The sequence below is a fragment of the Erpetoichthys calabaricus genome, chromosome 9, assembly GCF_900747795.2.
Source record: "Erpetoichthys calabaricus chromosome 9, fErpCal1.3, whole genome shotgun sequence".
Taxonomy (NCBI): domain Eukaryota; kingdom Metazoa; phylum Chordata; class Cladistia; order Polypteriformes; family Polypteridae; genus Erpetoichthys; species Erpetoichthys calabaricus.
Window position 1 is genome coordinate 69,862,891 of NC_041402.2, and position 24,742 is coordinate 69,887,632.

At 38.8% G+C, this 24,742-nt stretch overlaps 1 protein-coding gene across 1 annotated transcript in view; it reads left to right on the plus strand.

Annotated features, from left to right (window-relative positions):
* slc7a6 (solute carrier family 7 member 6) overlaps positions 1-24,742 on the plus strand; it is a 72,952-nt gene that overhangs the window by 37,488 nt on the left and 10,722 nt on the right. The window contains exons 3-5 of the mRNA XM_028809701.2: positions 15,775-15,900; positions 17,079-17,223; positions 17,350-17,473. Coding sequence (XP_028665534.2) covers positions 15,775-15,900; positions 17,079-17,223; positions 17,350-17,473 — 395 coding nt within the window. The remainder of the gene's footprint in view (positions 1-15,774; positions 15,901-17,078; positions 17,224-17,349; positions 17,474-24,742) is intronic.

A 24,742-nucleotide genomic window follows, 5' to 3' on the forward strand; every position in this document is an offset into this window, starting at 1 on the left:
TTTCTAAATTTTTGCTACATTTTACTGCTTAATTAGCACAATATTTTGCTTTGAAAACTGTATTTCAAGAAGTTTCAATGTAATATGTTCATAGCTAAAAAGAAGAAATATAAAAATACTTCGCACCCCTCTCCTCACGAGAGGAAGCAACATGTTATAAAATACTGTGGATTTTTGCTAACTGTACCTAAACTGCTTTTACCAACACATCTAAAGGAACTAAAAGTTTTTGGCCAGACTGACCATTATTTAAAAAAAAACTCTCGGCATTCCTAATATTTTTTCTAAAAGTAAAGAATGCAGCTATGCTTGGAAATTTCAGTTTGATTGAGTGAGTATTTGTCAAATTTACATAATTGTTTACTAACACGTGTTTTTTCTGCCATAACCCATAAATTACTTGCAAATTAGTGGTACTTTTATAGTATTGTAAGAGATAATATTGTGCCCATGTATAACTTATTATATCACAACAGATAACAACATTTTTTTATGCAATAACTGAATACAACTGTTATTGTCATATGGAAAAAGTAAACACACCCCCATGATTTTTTTTTTCTTCACAAATTTGAACATATTAAGATATGAACTTCATTTAAGCAATAACTTTAACTGAAGGCAAATGGGAAAGAAAACATGTCTTCTGGTACTGTGACCAAATAACTCTATCTTGGCATCATCTGTACAGAGCACATTGTTTGAGAAATCTTGGTCTTCGCTTAGGTGTTCATGAACAAACGTTTACTCTTATCCTGACATTCTTTATGGACACCAAAGTTTTCCTTCTAGCTTAGATCACATATAAGTTTAATTTGTACAGACACTTTCTAACGGTAAACTTAATGCACTTTTGTGATAGCTGTGGCAACAGCTACCTATAGGCCCCATGATAAAATTCTGAGGTCTTTGGAGACTCCTTTCATCATCTTATGTTCTGCTCTTAGACTAAACTTGTTTTTTGGTTGATAAGTAATAACACTTGGAAGATTGTATAAGGGAATTTACCATATTCTTCAAAAAGAAAACGTATGGATGAGGAAGTCCTACAAAATTAACAGAATGATTGTGATACGGAAATTGAAGATCCTGGGGCACAGTTTTGACTCTATTGATAACAAGTAATTTGTTTAAAACTCTGAAATGCTTTGTTTTTAAGTAGTGTTTATAGTATAACACTGAAGCAACATGGCGTGCAGTTTTACATTTCAAGCATCACTGGCTGAATTACTATATCCATACGCTGTTTGCTGCACATTTTCCCTATGTTCGTTTTCTGAGTAGCTACATTTCTTATTATACAAGTGAAGTACCGTTATGCTGTATCAGCTCGAAGTTTCAAATGAGGACCCCCTTCTTTTGATCGAATGTCACTGAATCATGGTGTGTGAACTTTCATGTAGGAACCGCTCATGAATCAAATCTATTTGCATTATGCTATGCTCTGTGTCACTGCTTGTGGTGAAACCCCTGATCCGATTGAATGTCACCGAATCACACCATACAAACTTTCACGAGGGACCACTTTTCCATCGTATGTATTTGAATTGTACCCTGCCATGCCATACCACCACTTGCAGTATCACATGGTAAATCACACCGCCCAAACATTCATAGGTGACTGCTCTTTGATTGAATGTATTTGTGTCACACTCCACTGCCACTTGCAGTTTCATGTGGGGACCCTCCCTGTAACCTATCAAATGTCACCGAATCACACCACGCAAACTTACACAGGGGACTGCTTTTTGATTGAACGTTACTGATTCATGATGTGCCACGCCATGCTGCTGCTTGCAGTTTCATTTGGGGAACCCCTCAACCTTCGATCGAATGTCACTGTTCCATTTCTGAGTATGCCAGTTTTTGAATTGCATACCGAAAATGTGCTGTTTTGGTTGATTGGACACTCTTTATCGGCCTTGTGTGAATGGTTTAGGTGTATATGTGTGACTTGTCCAGGGCTGTTTCCTACCCTGCACCCAGGACTGCCAGGAAAGGCACTGCCTCCAGCACTGGAAGAAGCTGGTGTGAAAATGTACTTCTGTATTTAGTATATACCAGGTGTGAAATACAAGAAAAAAGCAGCAACAACAAAATGAATTAAAAAATCAGTCAATCAATAAATACAAATTAAGCCATTGTGTGGCAACTGCAGCAGAAGGCAGGAAAAAATGTGTCAATTGCAACACAAAAAAACAATTTGTTGTACATACAAATTGTAAGGTTTCTCTGTGTCTAGTGATAAACAGAATTTGTTACTGGTGTTTCATTTTTTTTACCTTCTGTTGGCTCAAAATGAGGCAGTGGCATTAGTCTAAACAGTTTTTATAGCTGTTTCATGTTCAAAAAGACAAATGCTTGAATATTCACTGCTCAAAAAATTAAGGTGAACACTACTTAAATCACACAACAGATCTTAATGAACAAAATATTCAAGTGGAAACTCTTTACTGAGTACTGTAATACAAATACTGTGTAATTCATTGAGAACAAAGTGATGAAACAACAGTCAATGGAAACCAGAATCACAAACCCATTGAGGTCTGGATTCAACATCACACTAAAAATCAATGTCAAAAATTGAAATCAAAGGCTGATCCAACTTGTGTGAATTTGATAACAACAACTCATAATGTGACTCAATAGTGTGTATGGCTCCTACGTGCCTTTATGCACTCCTGACAACATATGGGCATGCTCTTGATGAAACGGTGGATGGTGTCCTTGGAGATCTCCTCCCAGACATGGATCAGGGCATCAGTAAGGTCGTGGACAGTCTGTGGCGCTACTTGGTGCCATTAGACGCACCAATACATAATGTTCCAGAGGTTCTCAGTTGAATTCAGGTCTGGGGAAGGTGTGGGCCAGTCAATGGCATCAATGCCTTCATCATCCAAGAACCCAGGGCTCATGGCACTAGTGTAAGGTCTGACAGTGGCTCTGAGGATTTCATTCTAGTACCTAACAGCAGGCAGGTTACCATTGCCTGGCACGTGGAGGTCTGTTTGACTCTCCAAGGATATGCATCCCTAGACCATCACTGCCAAACTGGTCATGCTGGATGATGTTGCAGGCTGCATAACGTTCACCATTGCATCTCCAGACACATTCATGTCTGTCGCATGTGCTCAGAGTGAACCTGCTCTCATCTGTGAATAGAACTGGACGCCAATGACTGAGCTGGCAATTGTGGTATTGGAGAATGCCAAACAAACTGTATGGTGATGGGCTGTGAGCACAGTTCCCACCAGACATTGGGCCCTGTTCCCACCCTCATAGAGTCAGCTTCTAACAGTTTGGTCAGAAACCTGTATACCAGTAGCCAGATACAAATCCTGTTACTGGGTTGATGCCCCTTCTTCGGCCCTGTCCAGCTCTCCCCGTGTAATGAACTGATATCTCCTCCATGCCCTTGAGACTGCTGCAAGACGCAGCAAACCTTCTTGCGATGGCACATATGGACCTGTCATCCTGGAGGTGGAATACCTGTGTGACCTCAATCGGCTGCAGGTACTGCTGCATGTTGCCACTAGTGACAAGGACACTAGCAAGATGCAAAACTAGAGAAGAATCAGTCTGGAAAAATTAGTAGAGAGCATTATTGTCTGTAGCCATCCACCCGCAAAACCATTGCCATTTTGGGGGTTGTCTTACTGTTGACTCTACAGTGCATCTGTTTTCACTTTAATTTGCACCGAAACAGGAGAACAGGTGAAGTTGTTTTGCAATCGCCTATGCTTCTTAACTGGACATATTGATATCTCAGAAGCTTGATTGACTTGGTGTTAGACTGTGACAATTAAGTGTTCCCTTATTTTTTTGAGCAGTGTATTTAAATTACTTCCTCTAACTAAACAGTTAGAAAACCATTTAACAATAAAGTCCATTTTGGCTATCTTATAAACCCACTGTCTCCCTTCCTCTAGTTGCAACTTGGCATCTGAATGTTAGAATGTTTTGTCCTCGGTTTTTTCAGTAGCTCAGAATTGTTTTTGTTTGCTTCCTATATTTCAAAATGTATGATTTCAAAAGTGGTTGTATGTTATCATGCTAGTGATCTGGTCTTTATTTCCTGCCTTGAAAACCAATAGTACAGTTCTGTACTTCTTTCTGTTTGGCCATATTGCATATGGCTGAATTTGTCCACTCTGAATATAAACTTTATTCACTATTAAAATTAGATAATACAACTTAATAAAGCATCTCTAACACATTGTATAAAATGTTTTGTGAACAGTAAATAGTAAAAATTTAATGTCACTTAACAGCATCTCCAAACACCCATTGTTTTCAATCGAAAATTGTTATTAGTGTATAAAGTATGTTGTTGATGGAGTGGACTCTTGGAGTAGTTGCAGAAATAAATAAGTAGTACTGCTAATTACATTACACAATATAATAATATGTGTATTATGGAGTGTAATACAAAATTTTATAACTTTAAAGGAATACATACAGATTTTTAATTAAATTACAATAAAAGCATGAGCACAAAAAAGGCATGCATGCAAATTTTTAAACTTGCATTTACAAAAGGCATGTCAACAAAAAAGGTATACACATTTTTAATCACACTTTCTAACTTATAATAAACAGAATGCTTTTGTTTGCTTGTCATTATAAATTATTGAAATGGAGTGATAATTGCAAGAGTGCATTGGCTTTGGGGGGCAAAGGGGATCATGTTATTTCCTTAAGTTAGAGAAACATCTCACAGTGAGTTTTGGGTAGATGGCATATTACATTTAAGGACTATAGTAAGGCAGTCAGATTGAAAGTCATTATTCAGATATAATTTGAATTTATTTGAAAAAGATATTATTTAAAGGCAAGCTCATATCTGATTATAAAAACTTTTTTTATAAATTTTTTTAATATAATTTTTTTAGCACGTCAGCCTTGATCACCCTTTATAAAATTTTGAATCATTAGCTTATCTTAATTAGTAAAACCTACAGTTTGTCCTTTCACTGCATATTTTGGGACAGCTTTTGCTGATCCGCTGTTCTTTTATTTGATCTGCATATGTACTCAGAGCGAATTTACAATATAAACATCTCTGCGGTACACTAACATGTCACCTGTGTCTGATCCTGTACCTTTTCAGTCTTAAACCTAAGATCATTCATTGTTGTTTTATACTAAGACATTAATGCAAATAAAAAATAACTCATAACTCTGTTTTTATTATGTTATGACTGGTAGTTTCATTCATAAAGCCTAAAACAATGAGGCATAATTAAAAATATTCATCCATCCATCCATCAATTTTCCAACCCGCTGAATCCGAACACAGGGTCACGGGGGTCTGCTGGAGCCAGTCCTAGCCAACACAGGGCACATAACCAGATGCAGCAAAGCCTTTTGTCCTATACTAAAGTGTTAACTTTGGTATTTTTTTAATTAAAGTATAGACCACTGGTGTTACCCGTTTATTTTTAATTAACAAAATTAAATTCTGTAGGCTTCAGGGACCATACATATACAGAAATCAACAAAATTCTCTTAAAATACATACTTTTTAGCTAATAAAATATGTAGAGAAAAAGAAATTATCCATAAAACATATGTCATTAAAGAAAAACAAATGTGCCTCATAATTACAAGCTGTGATAATGTACTTCATAATGTATAATATGAAAGCTTAATTTAAAAAGAGTAGTTTTCACTATTTGTCTAAAAATATATATATTCCTAGACATTAATGTAATTAGTAGATACTGGCAGTTAAACACTGCTTAAATATAAATATACATGCAATTAAAAGGTTTTAATCATTAATTGCACTACAGATTTTATACTATTAAAATATGCATTTACTATTATTTATATAGGATTTTTATTTCTTCCATTTCACCAGCTAGACATTCCTCATTTTTGAGATGTAATTATAAATATGGATTAGCATTTTAATTATGCAGTACTTGTTTCTTACCAAAACATATAATGAGTGACACATACAAACAAATAAAAAACCACAACATAAACCTAAGGAGCTTCAGTGAACTAATAGTATTACCCCTGGATAAACAATAACAAATATTGTATACAGAAAAGCACTCAGTTACATAGTACTTCTAATACATCAGATTAACTGATACCACTATAACCTAAGTCACTATTTCTTGGGTGTGTGTGTGAGTGAGTGAGTGAATACATCACTGTCCGTATTACATGTTTTTGTTGACATTTGAATTTAAAAAAAAAACAAGTAAATACAACTTAGTGTGCGTGGTATGCTGAAACAGAAAAAAGTACCTAAAAGTCCAATTTTTAAAATGGTAAGTTACCAACATTTTGTTAATTTCAGCACTGGCAGTAAACTGTAGTTTTTAAGTACCGCTCACTCAATTATTTCTAAGTGTGATCTGATCTGATCTGTAAGGCAAGCCGGACTGTTGATTTGTATTAAATTTAGCTCATATCATCAAGGGGCCCATATCACACTTCGAATATATATACAGTATATATTATATACACAGTCATCCCTCACCTATCATGGGGGTTACTTTCCAGAACCCCCCTGCGAAAGTGAAAATCCGCAAAGTAAAAACCATATGTTTATATGGTTATTTTTATATATTTTAAGCCCTTATAAACTCTCCCACACTCTTATAAACATTTCCCGCATAGTTATGCAGCATAAACCCTTTGTATTCTCTTAGATATTAGGTAAGATTCATTGAAATTATGTATGTAAACACACTGTTTATATACAGTAAAACCTAAATATTATCGAGCGTCTCCGATATCACATATGTTACATGTTATGTTACAGCCATTACGATAGACAGGCCACTAGCAATAAATACGTACAATGCAAGAAAAATTGTATATAGTAAAATGTGTGTACAGTGACACTAAACGTACGTACGTGTACTAATTACTGTACATAGAAAATTAATTATGGTTACTCACCAACAATGACACGACGACTTGTCTGATAACAAAGAGTTTAATTTTACTGCACAACAAAGGAGAGCGTTACAGCTCTTCCAAAGAAGCCTGTTCAGGCGACTGTGCAGCACCGCCATGTTCTTCTTCCAGCAGTCTTCAATCCAAATCCCTAAAGCAGATTCCATCCGGACTAGCGTCTTATTACATCCACTTACAACTCGTTTTGCGCCCTGGTTAAAGAACACTGCGTCCGTAGATCTTACATTTTTGTCCTCCTTTTTAAATAAAAAGAACCGTGGACTCATTGATGCCGTAATGGCGTCCTACAGCGGTGTAGCTGTTCCCTTCCTTCAACAAATCCAAAACGTTTACCTTTTCGGCAATCATTAGCATCTTCCGTTGGAGCTTGGGCACGGCCCCTGAAGCAGTAGCAGAAGCAGAGCGTTTTGGAGCCATAACGAAGGGCTTGACTATGCACAAAGATAAACACAAAATAGCACAAAAGTTAACACTTTACACAGCGAAACACGTTGATACTGAATGAGCGAGACGAAATTTCCTGGTTAACGCAGCGGAATCGAATTCAGCGCTCCGTTGCTGAGCCAATCAGCACACAGGAACTTAACTGTGTGCTCTGATTGGTTAGCTTCTCAGCCATCCGGCAGTAGTGTCCCTTGTATGAAATCAACTGGGCAAACCAACTGAGGAAGCATGTAGCAGAAGTAAAAAGACCTATTTTCCAAGCAGAAACCCGCAAAGCAGCAAAAAATCAGCATTATATATTTAGATAGATAGATAGATAGATATGCTTACATATAAAATCCGCGATAGAGTGAAGCCGCGAGAGTCGAAGCACGATATAGCGAGGGATTACCATATATATATATATTCATTGCATTCGTAGTCTGTGTCACAATCTGATTGTATGGGTGGTTACCTACCAGGTAACGCTTGTGGTTGGTCAGCAAGTCAGCTAACATCCACTACGGTGCCCTCATTTCAGTTGCGAGAAGCAGATCATAGAATGGTTGAAATAGTTTACTGTCAAATAATGCAAAGAATACGTGACACGTGTTTCGCCCTAATTCTGGGCTCATCAGGCGTACACACTCACTGCACCCCCCTCTCAGGGAATTGAACCTCGGACATCAGTGCCAGAGGCGAAGCCTCTAACGTTGCGCCACGGCGTGTGGTTCATTCATTTGACAGCATGTAGATTGGGGTAATTACATTCATTGCATTCGTAGTCTGTGTCACAATCTGATTGTATGGGTGGTTACCTACCAGATAACGCTTGTGGTTGGTCAGCAAGTCAGCTAACATCCGCCATGGTGCCCTCATTTCAGTTGCGAGAAGCAGATCATGTAATTAGGGCGAAACACGTGTCGCGTATTCTTTGCATTATTTGACAGTAAACTATTTCAACCATATATATATATATATATATATATATATTGTGACAGATAGGGGGGCTTCCGCTCCCTTGGACACCACGCCAGACACCAGGTAAAATCCAAATGTTGAATTTATTATAATAATTACGTGCACAAAGCACCCTCCTCTCCACAATACTCATATACAATAACCAATAATAAACAATAATCAATCCTCCACTCTCCCAGACGCGTTGCCACCGTTCCACCCAGCTCAGCTCCACGTCTGGAATTTCCCACAGTCCTTTTATAGTCCTTGACCCGGAAGTGTTTCGCTCTCTCTGTCCATGTGACTAGGAACACTTCCGGGTCAGATAAAAACTCTTCTTCTTCTTCCTGGAAGCACGTCATTCCTCCTGTCGCTGTGACTAAGACGTACTTCCGGGTTATAGTGCACGTATGAGTCTCTGGGCCTCCCTGCAGTGTCCTCTGTTGGCCCACATGGTATCCATTAGCAGGGCTGTGGATAAAAACTCCATTGTCCAGGATTCCCTGCTGGCCTTCGGAGCACCTCCATGCTGCAGGGAGATTTCCACCTGGCAGCCTGGGGGTATTGGCCGGGATGAACAGCCGGCCATATATTGCAATATATATATATATACAGAGTGGAACGGTTTGCAAGTAACTTGGTTTACGAGTGTTTTGCAAGATGAGCTAAAATTTTTAATAAATTTTGACTTGATAAACGAGCGAGGTCTTGCAATATGAGTAGTATGTATACGCTTTGTCTGCTGAGCGTCATGTGATCACAATTGAGCTGATAATTCTTCTCTCTCTCTCACTGTGGGATTGTGGGCAATCGTCTCCTATTGTCCGTCTGAGTCAGTGTGCCTCACTCATATAGTCAACATCTGTACGAGAATATACTGTTTTAGTACAGCATTGTGAATGTGTGTTTGTGTGTGTGTGTGTGTGTGTGTGTGCTGTGACGTGCGAGTCCCCGTCTTGCACCCCAAAACACGAAGCTGAGTCTCAGTACTTTAGCAACACCAGCTTTATTCAGCTTGAAACAGCAATAGCGCGGTTATTTATTGTAGCAGGATCTGCCACTCTCCTATACACAGACACAGCAGTCAGGCAAGGTCGTGGCCAAGTAGTACTGTGCCCTGCGCATTTATAATGTTCCTTGTTCCTTGTATCACCCATCGACGGCAGGCGCTTATAGCATGTTCGCGATCTTTTCGGATTTGCCTTTACAGCGAACTGCTACAGCGCTGGGAGACTGCGATTGCTTTGGGACGCTCTTCTGCGTGTTGTCCCGTTGGGTGGAATCCCACAAGAGTTTAGAAACTCACTCACACCAGTCATGATTCTTTTCAAAGGTAAAGTTCAGGTTAATTTGTTTTATGTATTTTTACTTTATGTTTTGTATTAATCATTTTTATATGAATAGTTTTCCACTGTATGTATGTATAATATATATATATATATATATATATATATATATATATATATATATATATATATATATATATATATATATTATATCATGGGTGTGGAAATCAAATTTTTTTCTACTTGTCCACGGACAAGTAAACTTAGAAAATCCACTTGTCCGCCAGTTAAATTCACTTGTCCATAAACAAATAACAAAAGTGAAAAATAGTTTATTTTTTCTGATCTCTTTTATCGATACCAAAACTGCCTTCCATTTTAAAACTGAAAAAAGTTCTTTCAGGGAGTAGTATTTTGCCATCTTGCTCTAGAACATTTTATAAAAGATTCCCTTATCATTTTAACTCACTAATAAACAATGCCTTCATTATAGCTACACTAGTTCTGTTTCACATGCTACAGTTACAGTGAAGATTTTTATAGATATTTCATAACCTTTGGAAACCGTTAGAATGTTTTCTTCTTTATTTTTAATAAACTGACAGCGCGAAACCAACTTGTTTTATATGAAATATTCGCTAATCAAAAACAATCTATTGTCAGCTCATCAAAATTGATGTTGTCACACAATAAATTTCTTAACTCCTCAATATATCATAACCTACACGAAATCGCAAATTTCAGGAAAGATTAACTGCCTAACAAGCTTTGTTATGTGGTGAAAACAATTGTATTGTAAGTAAAATGACTGCATTTTTATGTAGAAACAATGAATTTTATCAGTCTTCTTCTATAATACGCTAACATGGCTGTTCATTTGTCTGTCCAGGATTTTAAATCACCTGTAGCTCGCAAACCATTTCACCTTTTGACTTGAAATTTGGTACACATACAGTATACTACGTGACGTCTACTATCCGCTTTCGGGGTGATGATTTGTATTACTCTTTATTTTTATTTTATTTTATTGTTGAATCAACTCTCGGCAGTGCGCAGCAGGGCGGCACATGCGTATGGGAGCCGTTCTCATTCCCCACCACCTTCGCTAATCATTCTTGAGGCAGATTGAAGACTTAAGTGCCAGTTTAAGTGAAAAATTAAAGAAAACGTACTAAGTAATTGCAACACAAAAACTAACTTAATCAGTTTTAACGCGAAAAAATGCCAACGAAAGAAGAGAAGCAGCGGGCCGCTACGGTGGAAAAAAGAAGAGCTGCTCAGGAAGCAGCAAGCGCATCAACCTCTGAGCAAATGAATGCTAAACGTACAGAGAAAGAGGATGAAAACTAGGAATGTTCAAGTCAAGTGTATTTATTCACTGCATGTTATTGTGCAGTACGCCATTACTGGTAATATATAAAAGTTATTGATTATAATGAAAAATCATCAGATTACATCGTAATGTCGGCATGAAAAAAATGATCGCATCTCCAAGCGTGTACGTATTAGGGTAAAATACTTATGTAAGACCGTAAGAGTGCTTCCCCTTCATTTTGTAAACAATATTGAAGACCAATTTGAGACATGAAGAACATGCCTAAGTAGACTGTTTCCGCACAAAGTACGTACCCAAATGTTTAAAATGTGAAAGTAGTGGTAAAATGTGCCCTGCACAGCACATATATTTTTCTCCAGAAAATTGCACTTGTCCGCGGACAACTGACACAGAAAAACACGCTTGTCCGACGGTCAATTTACCCGTGTCGGACGAGTTGGGCATTGGATTTCCGCACCCCTGTGTGTGTGTATATATATATATATATATATATATATATATATATAATATATATATATATATACAGTAATCCCTCACTTATCACGGGAGATAGGTTCCAAGGCCGACCGCGATAACTGAATTTCCGCGAAGTAGGGACACCATATTTATTTAATTATTTAACTTGTATTTGGACGTTTTTAAACCCTCCCTGTATTGTTTACAACCCACCCTTTACTCTGTTAATAACAGGGACAACTGCTAAGCAATATGAAATCAGTAGATAAGTTTACACGTACTGTATAGCGAAGTACACGTAGCAGCTTGTAGGAGGTCATGACGTCGTCGACCTTGTTGCAAAGATTCCTAAAGCAGATTCCATCCAGACTACTGCCTTATCACGTCCACTTGCAACTCGTTTTGCGCCATGGTTAAAGGACACTGCGGCCGTAGATCTTATATGCTTTTCCTCCTTTTTAAATAAAAAGAATCGTGGACTCATTGATGCTGTGATGGTGTCCTGCAGCGGTGTAGCTGTTCCCTTCCTTCAACATATCCAAAACTTTTACCTTTTCTGCAATCATTTGCATCTTCTGTTGGCGCTTGGACATGGCCCCTGAAGCAGTAGCATGTTAATGCTGAATGAGTGAGATGAGACTTACTGGTTAATGCAGCACTCCGTCGCTGAGCCAATCAGCAGCACACAGGAACTTAACTGCGTGCTCTGATTGGGTAGCTTCTCAGCCATCCGCCAATAGCATCTCTTGTATGAAATCAACTGGGCAAACCAACTTAGGAAGCAAGTACCAGAAGTAAAAAGACCCATTGTCCGCAGAAACCCGCGAAGCAGCGAAAAATCCGTGTTATATATTTAGATATGCTTACATATAAAATCCGCGAAGTCGTGAATCCGCGAAAAGTGAACCGCGAAGTAGCGAGGGATTACTGTGTATGTATATATATATATATATATATATATATATATATATATATATATATATATAGTGGTCCACCAGGCTGGCACTGACAGTTTAACCCAACACAGACACGTGTGGGACACAAGTTCATGGCACACAGGTTTTATTTTTCCTTTTTTTTCCTTTGTGGGAAACGCCTTCCCCGTTCCTCACAAGTATAACACAGTCCCAGCACAAGCACAGTACAATACGATACGTCTCTTCTCTTTATCTTTCTCTTTCTCCACCTTCACTCCTCGGGTCAAGCTTCGTCACTCCTCCTCCTGACTCTGGCTCCCCGAGTACTGGCTGCTGGCTCCTTTTATAATGCACCTGGAAGTGATCCAGGTGCTTGATTACTCGTTTTCGGCAGCACTTCCGGGTGTGGCTAAAAAACTGCTCATAAGGGCTCAGCAACTCCTGCTGCAACACCCCCTGGCGGCGCCTGCAGATCCCAACAGGGCTGCACCACACTCCAACTCCCATGCAGCCCTGCAGGAGTCCGTGGCACCGCTGCAACCCAGGGGGGTTGCCATCTAGCGTCCCGGGGAAGGTAACGCTCTGGGCCCATTTTCTCTGCCCGTCTTCTCAGCGTGGAGGCGTTCCAACCGGGCAAGTGCCTAGGCCGCACACTACAATAAATATATCTTCTTCTACACCGCGTTCCAAAGTATTATGCAAATTGTATTTAAGTGTCATAAAGATTAAATATTTTGTTTTCAATTAAACTCATGGATGGTATTGTGTCTCAGGGCTCTTTTGATCACTGAAATTAATCTCGGACACCTGTGATAATTAGTTTGCCAGGTGAGCCCAATTAAAGGAAAAACTACTAAAGAAGGATGTTCCACATTATTAAGCAGACCACCATTTTCAAGCAATATGGGAAAGAAAAAGGATCTCTCTGCTGCCGAAAAGCGTGAAATAGTTGAATGCCTTGGACAAGGTATGAAAACCTTAGATATTTCACGAAAACTTAAGCGTGATCATCGTGCTGTTAAAAGATTTGTGGCTGACTCAGAGCACACATGGGTTCATGCAGATAAAGGCAAAATGAAGAAGGATTCTGCCGGACAAATACATCGAATTAAGAGAGCAGCTGCTAAAATGCCATTACAAAGCAGCAAACAGGTATTTGTGCCTCTGGAGTCCCACGAACATCAAGGAGCAGGATCCTTCAGAGGATTGCAGTTATGCATAAACCTTCTATTCAACCACCCCTAACCAATGCTCACATGCAGAAACGGCTGCAGTGGGCCCAGAACTACATGAAGACTAATTTTCGAACAGTCTTGTTTACAGATGAGTGCCGTGCAACCCTGGATGGTCCAGATGGATGGAGTGGTGGATGGTTAGTGGACGGCCACCATGTCCCAACAAGGCTGCGACGTCAGCAAGGAGGTGGCGGAGTCATGTTTTGGGCCGGATCATAAAAGGAGGGAAACTCATGGTGTGGCCCCCATCCTCCCCTGACCTCAGTCCTATTGAGAACCTTTGGAGCATCCTCAAGCAAAAGATCTATGAGGGTGGGAGGCAGTTTACATTCAAAAAGCAGCTCTGGGAGGCTATTCTGACATCTTGCAAAGAAATTCAAGCAGAAACTCTCCAAAAACTCACAAGTTCAATGGATGCAAGAATTGTGAAGCTGCTATCAAATAAGGGGTCCAATGTTAATATGTAACTTGACCTGTTAAGATGTTTTTGATTGAAATAGCTTTTGATTTCAATAAATATGACCTCCTAATGCTGCAAATTCAACAAATGACCATTTTCAGTTCTTTCAAAACATTTTATAGGTTGTAAACTCTGTTGTGCGTAATAATTTGGAACAGTGCATTTTAAGTTTTTTATTTTTGAAAAACATTCCGTTATCATTAGGAGGTTTGTTCAGTAACATTCGAATTATACTCTAATGGTTGATGACTCAAAAATTATGCTGACTGCCACTTGCATCGACTATTTAGGAAAATCAGAGAAAAATATCATTTGCATAATAATTTGGAATGCGGTGTATAATACGTTACCGTGGCTGTTCGTTTGTCCAGGATTTTAAATCACCTGTAGCTCGCAAACCGTTTCACCTATTGACTTCAAATTTGGTACACATATACTACGTGACGTCTACTATCCGCTTTTGGGGTGATGATTTTATTACTCTTTTTATTTTTATTTTACTTTATTGTAGAATCAATTCTCGGCAGCGCACAGCAGGGCGGCCGTGCGGCACATGCGTATGGGCGCCGTTCTCATTCCCTACCACCTTCACTAATCATTCTTGAGGCAGATTGAAGACTAAAGTGCCAGCTTAAGTGAAAAATTAAAGAAAATGTACTAAGTAATTGCAACACAAAAACTAACTTAATCAGTTTCAATACGAAAAAATGCTGACAAATGAAGAGAAGCAGCGGGCCGCTTGGGTGGAGAAAAGAAGAGCTGCTCAGGAAGCAGCAAGCACATCAAACTCTGAGCAAACGAATGCTAAATGTACAGAGAAAGAGAATAAAAACTAGGAATGCTCAAGTGTATTCACTGCACGCTGAATAGTTCCAAAAGGAGGATCTTGTTATCGATTTATGGAGTGCAGTGCACATGGAAGGCGCATGATTGTTCAGAAGAACAGCGAGACATGCGTGCATGTGGCCTCTGGGAACAAAGCAGCTGTGAGACGGGGGGTTGAATTCATGGACATCATCTGTTTGCTTCAGAACCCTTTTAGTACTGGTATTGAGGTCCAGTAGCTTGTATCAATACCAAAGTCATAGTTTTAGTATTGATCCAACACTAATACAATGTGAAAAGTGAAGCAGAAAGAGCCATTATTTCCCTTCTCTATTGATTTAACTAGACACATGGATGTAGCTGCAGGGAAAGCAGTTTCCTTGACACTACTCTGTGAATCCCACAGTTCCTGCATGGACCTCTGAATACCTGAAATAATGCTACAGACATCGAGGAATGACCCCAGGAAGGCATTAAGGGTTTACACTTGATTTGTGCAAGGCATTAATATAGTCCTATAGAACATATCCCAGTCATCAATTTATGTAATGCAGCAACATTGTTTTAATTCCAGAAAATTGTGACATATTTTACTGGGAACATAGCATGACAGTGTTCCCTTTCTTTACAGCTGTCTTGGTCCACAGCCAAGACATGTTGGTCAAGAACCTTATGTTATACATCCAATGTAATATTAAACAGCTTATGATAGGAGAGGCAGATTTACTTGCATTGAAATTTGTCATTTTAATTTTTTTTATCATTTATATCATTTATTAGTGGAACTTCACAAATCAACCCTCCTCTGTTGTTTCAGTTTACTTCTTATTGATCTAGAAAAGTGGTAACAGTGTTAAGTATAAGAACAACATCTTTGTATGCAGTTCTATTGCTATGAGCAAAGGAAATGACCGAATGCTTTGTATATCTCTTTTAGGTTTGCTAACCTTTATCAACTCTGCATATGTTAAGTGGGGCACAAGAGTTCAGGATATGTTTACCTATGCTAAGGTCATTGCCCTTATTGTCATCATCATAACAGGACTTGTAAAACTATGCCAAGGTAAGTAATAAAATATAGTGCAAAATTCAGAGAAAACTTGCAAATCAAAAATTTTTAATCAGACTATCTAAAGTATCTGTTTCTGATGAAAAACGTAATTTAAATATGTACCGATACTGCCTAGAAGACAAGTGTGTTTTTACAATTGTCCTAGTCTTCCTGGTATAATCGGCATGGATTTCAAATATAAATCAGACACACCACTAATGTAACATTTTGTGATACTGCTTAGTACAATTTTAGGATGATGGGATGGCCAACTTCCTAGACTGTCCCTGGAACATTTACACACTCGCTCACATTGACTCATACTGGATGACTCATTTTTTGATATGGGAGGGAAACTAGAGTAATTTGAGAGACATTCACACAGAGACGGAGATAATTTGCAAGTTCTGCACAGTTGGTGACAGGGAAGTGATATATGTATTTAATACTGTAATTTAAGTATATGCAGAGATCCTGTTTGTAGTCCTTTAAAATCATATACTGTAGTGCTGTTTGCTAAAACATGATACTAATGGGATGTGTAAGATAAATGACAGTGGGGTTTTATTGTGATTATTGTTTATTTTCATTTTACTAAAAAACATCTTGAGTCCTTGAATAATATAATTTTACTTGTCAAAGTTCTTGCCTAGTTTGCTGTTTTGTGCTGAGAAAACTGCTTTTCATTTCTGCTATCCATTTATATTAATGTCCATTTATGTAGATTGTTTTCTACTTTAGCATTCTATTAATGAAATTCTAACATCTATTAAATGCTTTAGGTAAGAAAAGTATCCTATTAAAACTTTATTTAGCTGAAACTTGGCAAAAACAGATGAGAGTTGAATTACCACACCCCTAGTAAAATGTGTTAGTTTGTCAAAAAGAAAACCAAGGCCATTGAATCAATATGTTTGAGTTAGTGTTCATTTCAAATTAATTATGTAGTAGAGATGTATTAATTATAGAAACTGATAATTGTTCTTATTTTTCACTTGAAGAAACACTGTGGTAATTTGACAGAACAGTATCCAGCATTGTGTTATCTTCAAATTTTGCTTCACTCTCTAGCAATTGGAAGACTGGTGTGGTGGATGATGCCTCACTTGATTGAGTATAACTGTTTAAAAGAAGTACAAGAAAACTTTTTGGAAGTAATGTGCTGAACTAAATCCGTATGTCTTTGGCAGGACATACTAAAAATTTGGAGTCTACATTTGAAGGCTCTTCCACAAACCCAGGAGACATTGCTCTGGCTCTCTACTCTGCACTTTTCTCCTATGCAGGCTGGGACACTCTGAACTTTGTTACTGAAGAGATCAAGAATCCAGAAAGGTTCTTTAGTGTTTTACTTCACTAGTATTGGGGTCCAATGATCTTCCACCAAGGGAATGCTCTGCAATAAGAAAAATTATTAGACTCTCATTGTATATACAAATATTGTGCTTTTTTCCTTTACAGAAATTTGCCTCTGGCAATTGCAATTTCTATGCCAGTGGTAACCATCATATATATCCTGACAAATGTGGCCTATTATGTGGTTCTGGACTTCAGCTCCATTATCGATAGTGATGCTGTGGCAGTGGTGAGTGTACAGCAGTAAATTTTATTGTTAAATGTATTTCTGTATATCATTAGTATAAATTTTATATTCCTTATAGTACATCACTAGGGGGCTTCGCTCGCCAACCCCCGTGTTTGGCTAAGCTGATATACAATGTACATTTTTTTTTTCTTTGGAATTGTTTCAATTTCATTATTTGCACTTTTACTTTAAAGCTTCATTAAAAACAATTTTGTTTGGAGACACATTGTGACAATGCCCTTAAGTAAATATTGTTTCTGTTTCTCTAATAAATAATCTGAGTTTTTCAGATTCTCATAGCGTATGGTCCATCATTGTGTAAATCCACGTTTTGTGCATTGAATGATGCAAATGCGAAAAGACTGTTGTTTACTCTTTGCCTTTTATTTGTGACCCTGATTTGTCCTGCTATTTTTTCAATTACACCTGGCTCTGATGATTAATCACCTTTTGTTTGCGGTAATGCAATCTTTTCTATCTTTTCTTTGATACTGTAGCGAATGACATGATAAAGTGTCATAAATGTTTTACTTGAACAATCGCCGACTTCCTAACCCCAAACACAACTTTCTAGCACCCTCTCCAACGCCCCCCCCTTACCGCATCAATCAATACCCCGCTATCAGTCTTCCGTGCTGTACTCCACTCTCCCTCTATCGGACCTAACAGTCATGTAAAACCAAACAGCCCTCAACCTGGCTGGGATGCTACAATACTTTTGGTGTTTACTGCTTACATATTCTGTACCTTCGTCTGCATGTGTATCGCGCCATCGTTTGTTGGAGCCTTTCGAATTCCACCGCTTTCATAATCTCTTATCTGCTTTTTTCACGTTTCACTCTGGGGCGGGGGGCTGAATCTTCTTTTTTGTGTGTCTGTGTTGTCGCCTATGGGTGCGTTGCCTCATTTCTTATTTAAGTTAGGCGCTTATTTACGTCAGTTGAGCTCCTTTGCTTTTGAGCCGTGAGGCGTGGTGGGTTTGACTATGCTGTGGTTTGTGGACGTCTCGGGACTCCATACTTTGTGAGATTTGACTGTAGGGCGGGACGCCGAGGCTTTGACTATGCTGTGGTTTGTGGACGTCTCGGGACTCCGTACATTGTGAGATTTGACTGTGGGGCGGGACACCGAGGCCTCTTGCGGTTGTCTGTGAGTACTCATATTATTGTAATACTGTGATGTGATGATTCACATATGCTGTGGACGACTTCCTAACCCCAAACACAACTTTCTAGCACCCTCTGAAATTTAACTTGTCGTTCCTTTAACTGTTGTGGGACCACAGATTCTCATAGCATATGGTCCATTATTGTGTAAATCCACGTTTTGTCCATTGAATGATGCGAATGCGAAAAGACTTTGTTGTCTGCTCTTTTTTTCAGACCTCAATTTGTCCTGGTATTTTTCAATTACACCTGGTTCTGATGATTAATCACCTTTTGTTTGCGGTAATGCAATCGTTTCTATCTTTTCTTTGATACTGTAGTGACTGACATGATAAAGTGTCACAAAAGTTTTACCTGAACAGTCGCTGACTTCCTAACCCCAAACACAACTTTCTAGCACCCTCTCCAACGCCCCCCCTTACCGCATGAAATCAATACCCCGCTATCAGTTCTCCGTGCTGCACTCCGCCTTCCCTCAATCGGACCTAACAGTCACTTAAAACCAAAAATCCCTCAACCTGGCTGGGACGCTAAAATACTTTTGGTGTTTACTGCTTACATATTCTGTACCTTCGTCTGCATGTGTATCGCGCCATCGTTTGTTTGAGCCTTTCGAATTCCACTGCTTTCATAATCTCTTATCTGCCTTTTTTTCTCTCCAATGCCTTTGGGTCTCTATTCTCCGTATTGTCCTTATACGCTTTATATGCGCTGAGAGCACATGATTTGTGTGTACTATGTGCTTTTACACGATTGATTTTTTTTTTGATGGGTGTGCTCTTATATATTCCGTACTATCTTTGTGGACCTTTGCGGACCACGTAGTGTCTTACATTTGACTCTGGGGTGCAGTGCAGAATCCTCTTTTCTGTGTGGCTGTGTCGTTAGTCGTTAGTTATGGGCGCGTTGTTTATCCAGGCGGGCTCGTGTTTGTATATCCGTCAGTCGAGCTCGTTCGTTTTGAACCGTGCCTGCTTTGCTTCCGCAGTTTCAGACGTGCGTTGTAGGCGCCTGCGTTCATTGATCTTATCCAGGTGGGCTTGTGTGTGTATCGTTGAGCTGTATTGTGTTTGAATTTGGTGTAAAGCGTTCAGCGGTTTGTACAATCCCAAGCAGCACATTATTCCTAACTTCACTCCGCAGTAGTTCCACTCACAATATGGTGGTTGTTTTATTTGCTATTTCTGTTAGTTGAGCTGTATGTGCCTGCGCAGTACGTCTCATGGTCCCATCGCCGTGTACCTGCGTCCATGCCATCCGGTTTACCATTCTCGGTTAGTAATATGGATTATTACAAAAGTACTCTGTAGTACCACATCACTTAAAGTATCTTCCCTCTGTACACGAAGAGCATGTGCTTAAAAAAAGAAAAGTAAGCACAGTAAATGCTGAAAACTTAAAAAATGATTGCATATGAGCTAAATCTGCTACATTCTTGTGTAATCTATCAAGAAGATACAGAGCAAAGACGTGTGGAATAGTTGGAGAAAGCAAAATGCCAGAAAAACGTGTAAAAACAAAGTAAGAGTCAGAAGTAAAATTTGCTTTGACATTCACATTTTTATAGTCGGGGAAGGTGAAATCTAGATCAGTAATCTTTTGCAGAGGTCTGTAATCCTAATGGCTCCGGTGTGTTTTCTGAAACACAGTCATATGAAAAAGTTTGGGAACCCCTCTTAATTCTTTGGATTTTTGTTTATCATTGGCTGAGCTTTCAAAGTAGCATCTTCCTTTTAATATATGACATGCTGTATGGAAACAGTAGTATTTCAGCAGTGACATTAAGTTTATTGAATTAACAGAAAATATGCAATATGCATCATAACAAAATTAGACAGGTGCATAAATTTGGGCACCCGATCAGAGATATTACATCAATACTTAGTTGAGCCTCCTTTTGCAAAAGTTTAAATCCAAACAATATATTCGATCTCTTTTTGCTGTTCTGTTATTACACACAGTAATAATTTCCATTTGTTTGCGCTGATGCGATCTTTACTATCATTTTTCTGAGACTTTCTAATTTTAGTACTTCCATTATCTCTAACCTGCTCTGCATGTGTATCACACCAACATTTTTGAATTCTTTGCAACGTTCTACTTTGTCATCTACTCTTTGTCTTTTATTTCCGGCCCCAGGCGTAGTTAAATCTCTTGGCACAAAGTCTCGTCTCACGGGATGTGAAAGTATCTTTCTGAAAAAGTCACGTCTCATCCCAGGCTAAAAAGTCTTGTCTCGTCCCAGGATTTTTTTTATTATAATAGAGAGATGTAACACAGCAAGGGTTTCATATTGAGCACTTAATGTTTAAGAAAGACTATTTTCATTCACATCTGATACATTTGTCTGCATGGGTACTTAACTAGGTAAATTTAGAGGCCTACCACCTGAGTATGATAGATCTGACAGATTATTGGATTTTGAGGTTGAATTCCTATGCAAATGTAGGCAATGGCTGTGTTTAAGTTTGTTTTCTAATAATTGAAAATGAATTATAATTATGTTTTATGTTTGTTTTTGTTTCTGAATAAATTTGTAACTGATTTTCTGAGCTCAGTTGTACTTTTTCATATTTGTGTAACAGAAGCAGGTTCTGGATAAATTTTACTTTCCTTACTGAAAGTCTAATGCACAAGAGAGGGGGAATTGTACCAGATAATAATTTTAGCAACCTCCTGAATATTTGGGTGGTTGATGGGGTGAAGTCTTGTTCTTAAGGTAGAAAGAGACTGCATTTGGTATTGCATGCAGTTTGCTGTACAGTGATCCCTCGCAATATCGCGCTTCGCCTTTCGCGGCTTCACTCTATCGCAGATTTTATATGTAAGCATATTTAAGTATATATCGCGGATTTTTTGCTGGTTCGCGGATTTCTGAGGACAATGGGTCTTTTAATTTCTGGTACATGCTTCCTCAGTTGGTTTGCCCAGTTGATTTCATACAAGGGACAATATTGGCAGATGGCTGAGAAGCTACCCAACTTACTTTTCTTTCTCTCTCTCTTGCGCTGACTATCTGTGATCCTGACGTAGGGGGTGTGAGCAGGGGGGATGTTCACACACCTAGACGATACGGACGCTCGTCTAAAAATGCTGAAAGATTATCTTCACGTTGCTACCTTCTGTGTGCAGCTTTTAAGTATGCTGCACGGTGTTTCGCATACTTAAAAGCTCAAAGGGCACGTATTGATTTTTGACTTTGTTTTTCTCTCTCTCTCTCTCTGCTCCTGACGGAGGGGGTGTGAGCTGCCGCCTTCAACAGCTTTGTACCGGCGGTGCTTCGCATACTTAAGCCAAACAGCCCTATTGATTTGTTTGCTTTCCTCTCTGTTTCCTTTGAAGAGGAAGATATGTTTGCATTCTTTTAATTGTGAGACAGAACTGTCATCTCTGTCTTGTCATGGAGCACAGTTTAAACTTTTGAAAAAGAGACAAATGTTTGTTTGCAGTGTTTGAATAATGTTCCTGTCTCTCTACAACCTCCTGTGTTTCTTCGCAAATCTGTGACCCAAGCATGACAATATAAAAATAACCATATAAACATATGGTTTCTACTTCGCGGATTTTCTTATTTCGCGGGTGGCTCTGGAACGCAACCCCCGCGATGGAGGAGGGATTACTGTAATATGTTAATGTATTTGCTGTATCTTCCCGTTCAGATGTGTTTTTTTAGGAAATTAAAGAGCAAGTTCAGTAGAGAAGGTGTATTATTTTGCCTGTTAATCAGACATATTTAGTAACTATAGACACCCAGTTTTTGTGACAATTATAATGCTTCCAAACTTAATGTTAATTTAAACACTTTGTGTTCACAATACTCTTGTTACATATTTTGTCAAAGCTCCAAAAGTCAAAATGTGGCCCAAGACCTGTATAATTTTATTAAACTTTTTTTGATATATTGTGTGATAAGCAGTTACAAAATGAAATGCATATATGAAAACTATCAACCCTTTTGTTATTGCTTTGTGTGTAACCAATATAAGCTGCACCTAAATGTGGTGAACAACTCAACAGATGCTCATTTAGGAAAACATGCCGCCGAATAAATTGTCAATTACTTCTTCATATTTAAAAATGTCCCTTTACCTTAGCTTGAATATTGGTGTTAGTATAGTGAGAGGCTATCAACATTTGAGTATAATGGTTGACGGTGCCATGCAACTTTGCTCATTTCTCACACCTGTCATTTTGAACTTCAGCAGCATAACACATACTCCTCACTAGCATCAAAAAAGTAACATCCTGTGTTTTTACATTCCGTTACATTCCGTCCAGTAAACTCAGCTACTTTTTATTTGACATTTGCTTTAATATAGTTTTTAAATGTCTTTACGCAGATAACTATGGTAGTAAGAATTTAATCTGATGAATAAGTGAAATGAAAGCCAATAATGCTAGAAGCAGATCTAAATGAAAAGCCTTTCACGTGTTCAAGAGAAGACCTATCAGATAACATAAAAACATAAGAACTGGGGCTGGGCGGTATGACCAAAATTCTATATCACGGTATTTTTCAAAATAATTCCAGTTTTACGGTATTCAACTGTATTTTTTTCCCCCATGCATGAGTGATTGTTAACCACATTTTCCACTGCAATTACTGCAGTAGACTGGCTAAGAATAACTTATTCCACTGTCATGAGAATTGTATATTGTACAAGAAAACATTTTAATGTGCACACAAGTACGAGGGTTGTCTGGGTTCCACGCGGAATCACTCGAAATAAGTAGCCAAGGATTTTTTTTTTCTATTTTTCTCATGTACTTCGATCCTTTTTAAACTTTTTCCAAGTATTCACCGCCAACATCAATGCACTTTTGGGCACTTCTGACCCACGCCGCAAAACACTCGCGAAAGGCTGTCTTAGGGAGGTTGTCCAGCTGTTCTTTGACAGCTGCAATCAGTTCCTCTCGAGTTTCGAAGTTGTGGCCTCGCAGGGGTTCTGTCACCTTCGGGAAGAGCCAAAAGTCACATGGTGCAAGATCAGGCGAGTAGGGTGGCGGGTTCAAAACGTTGACACCACTGTCTTCAATGAAATGCTTCGTCGCATTAGCCGTGTGGGCTGGCGCATTGTCATGATGCAAAAAGTGCCTTCGCAGGTTCTTGGACCGGCCTCTAGCCATCGCAGAAAAAACGTCAGGTAGGCACTGAATGGTGTACCACTCAGAGGTCACAGTTGTTCTCTCCATCAGCGGAATTGACACGACAATGCCATCGATGTTGAAAAAGATGGCAAACATGGTGCGTTCCACCGAGCGGATTAAACCATCAGAAAAGTCATAAAAAATCATCACTCGAAAGTCACGCACGCACGGAGTCGGGAGCTTCGCCGCTAGCGCCGGCTGCACACTCTCAGTTCATTTGCTTCTAGTGTTCATTCTGAAGGAAGAGAGGGAGCAAAACATCTGAACAAAAACATGCAACCACTTGAATAATCCCTCTACACAGCAGAACAGGTTTCGACAGGCTGACACTCGACAAACGATAAAATTCTGCGCGGAACCCAGACAACCCTCGTATTAATACAGGTTTGCATGGCCCCATAAAGTGATAGTTTTCAGGGGCGTGGCACTAATGAAGAGAAGGAAGCACACTGCATTACAGTTGCAGTCAAAATATAGAACCATTTTATTGAACAAATTTTGCAAACAACTTAAACTATAATTTTGACAAAATATGTTCAACCATCCAAAGAGGCATTTAGACTTAGTAAAATATTCAGAGGTGCTTGTCAAAAGTTGTATTGCACTGAACATGTCTTAGAAAAGGAATAAAGAGTAAATATTTTTTGTAAACCAACTACACTTTCTGTTAATGAACAGTCTCTGTCCACTGACATGTTAGCTATATGGATTGTAATGGCGTTGGTTATCTCGATCCACCGCTTGATTTTTTTGTCGTAGGCAGTACCTCTAGCAAATGCGTCTACAAGTAACGTCTGACTTGAGTGTCCTGTAGCTTTTTCAGTTTTACCTGAGGACGTGGCGTGTGCCAATCTTAGTTCCATACATTCATGGTACTCCAAAGCATGTTTGCGGCTAAGGTGGTGCAGCAAGTTGCTCGTGTTGCCACTTCCAGCAACAACTTTAGCTCTACAGC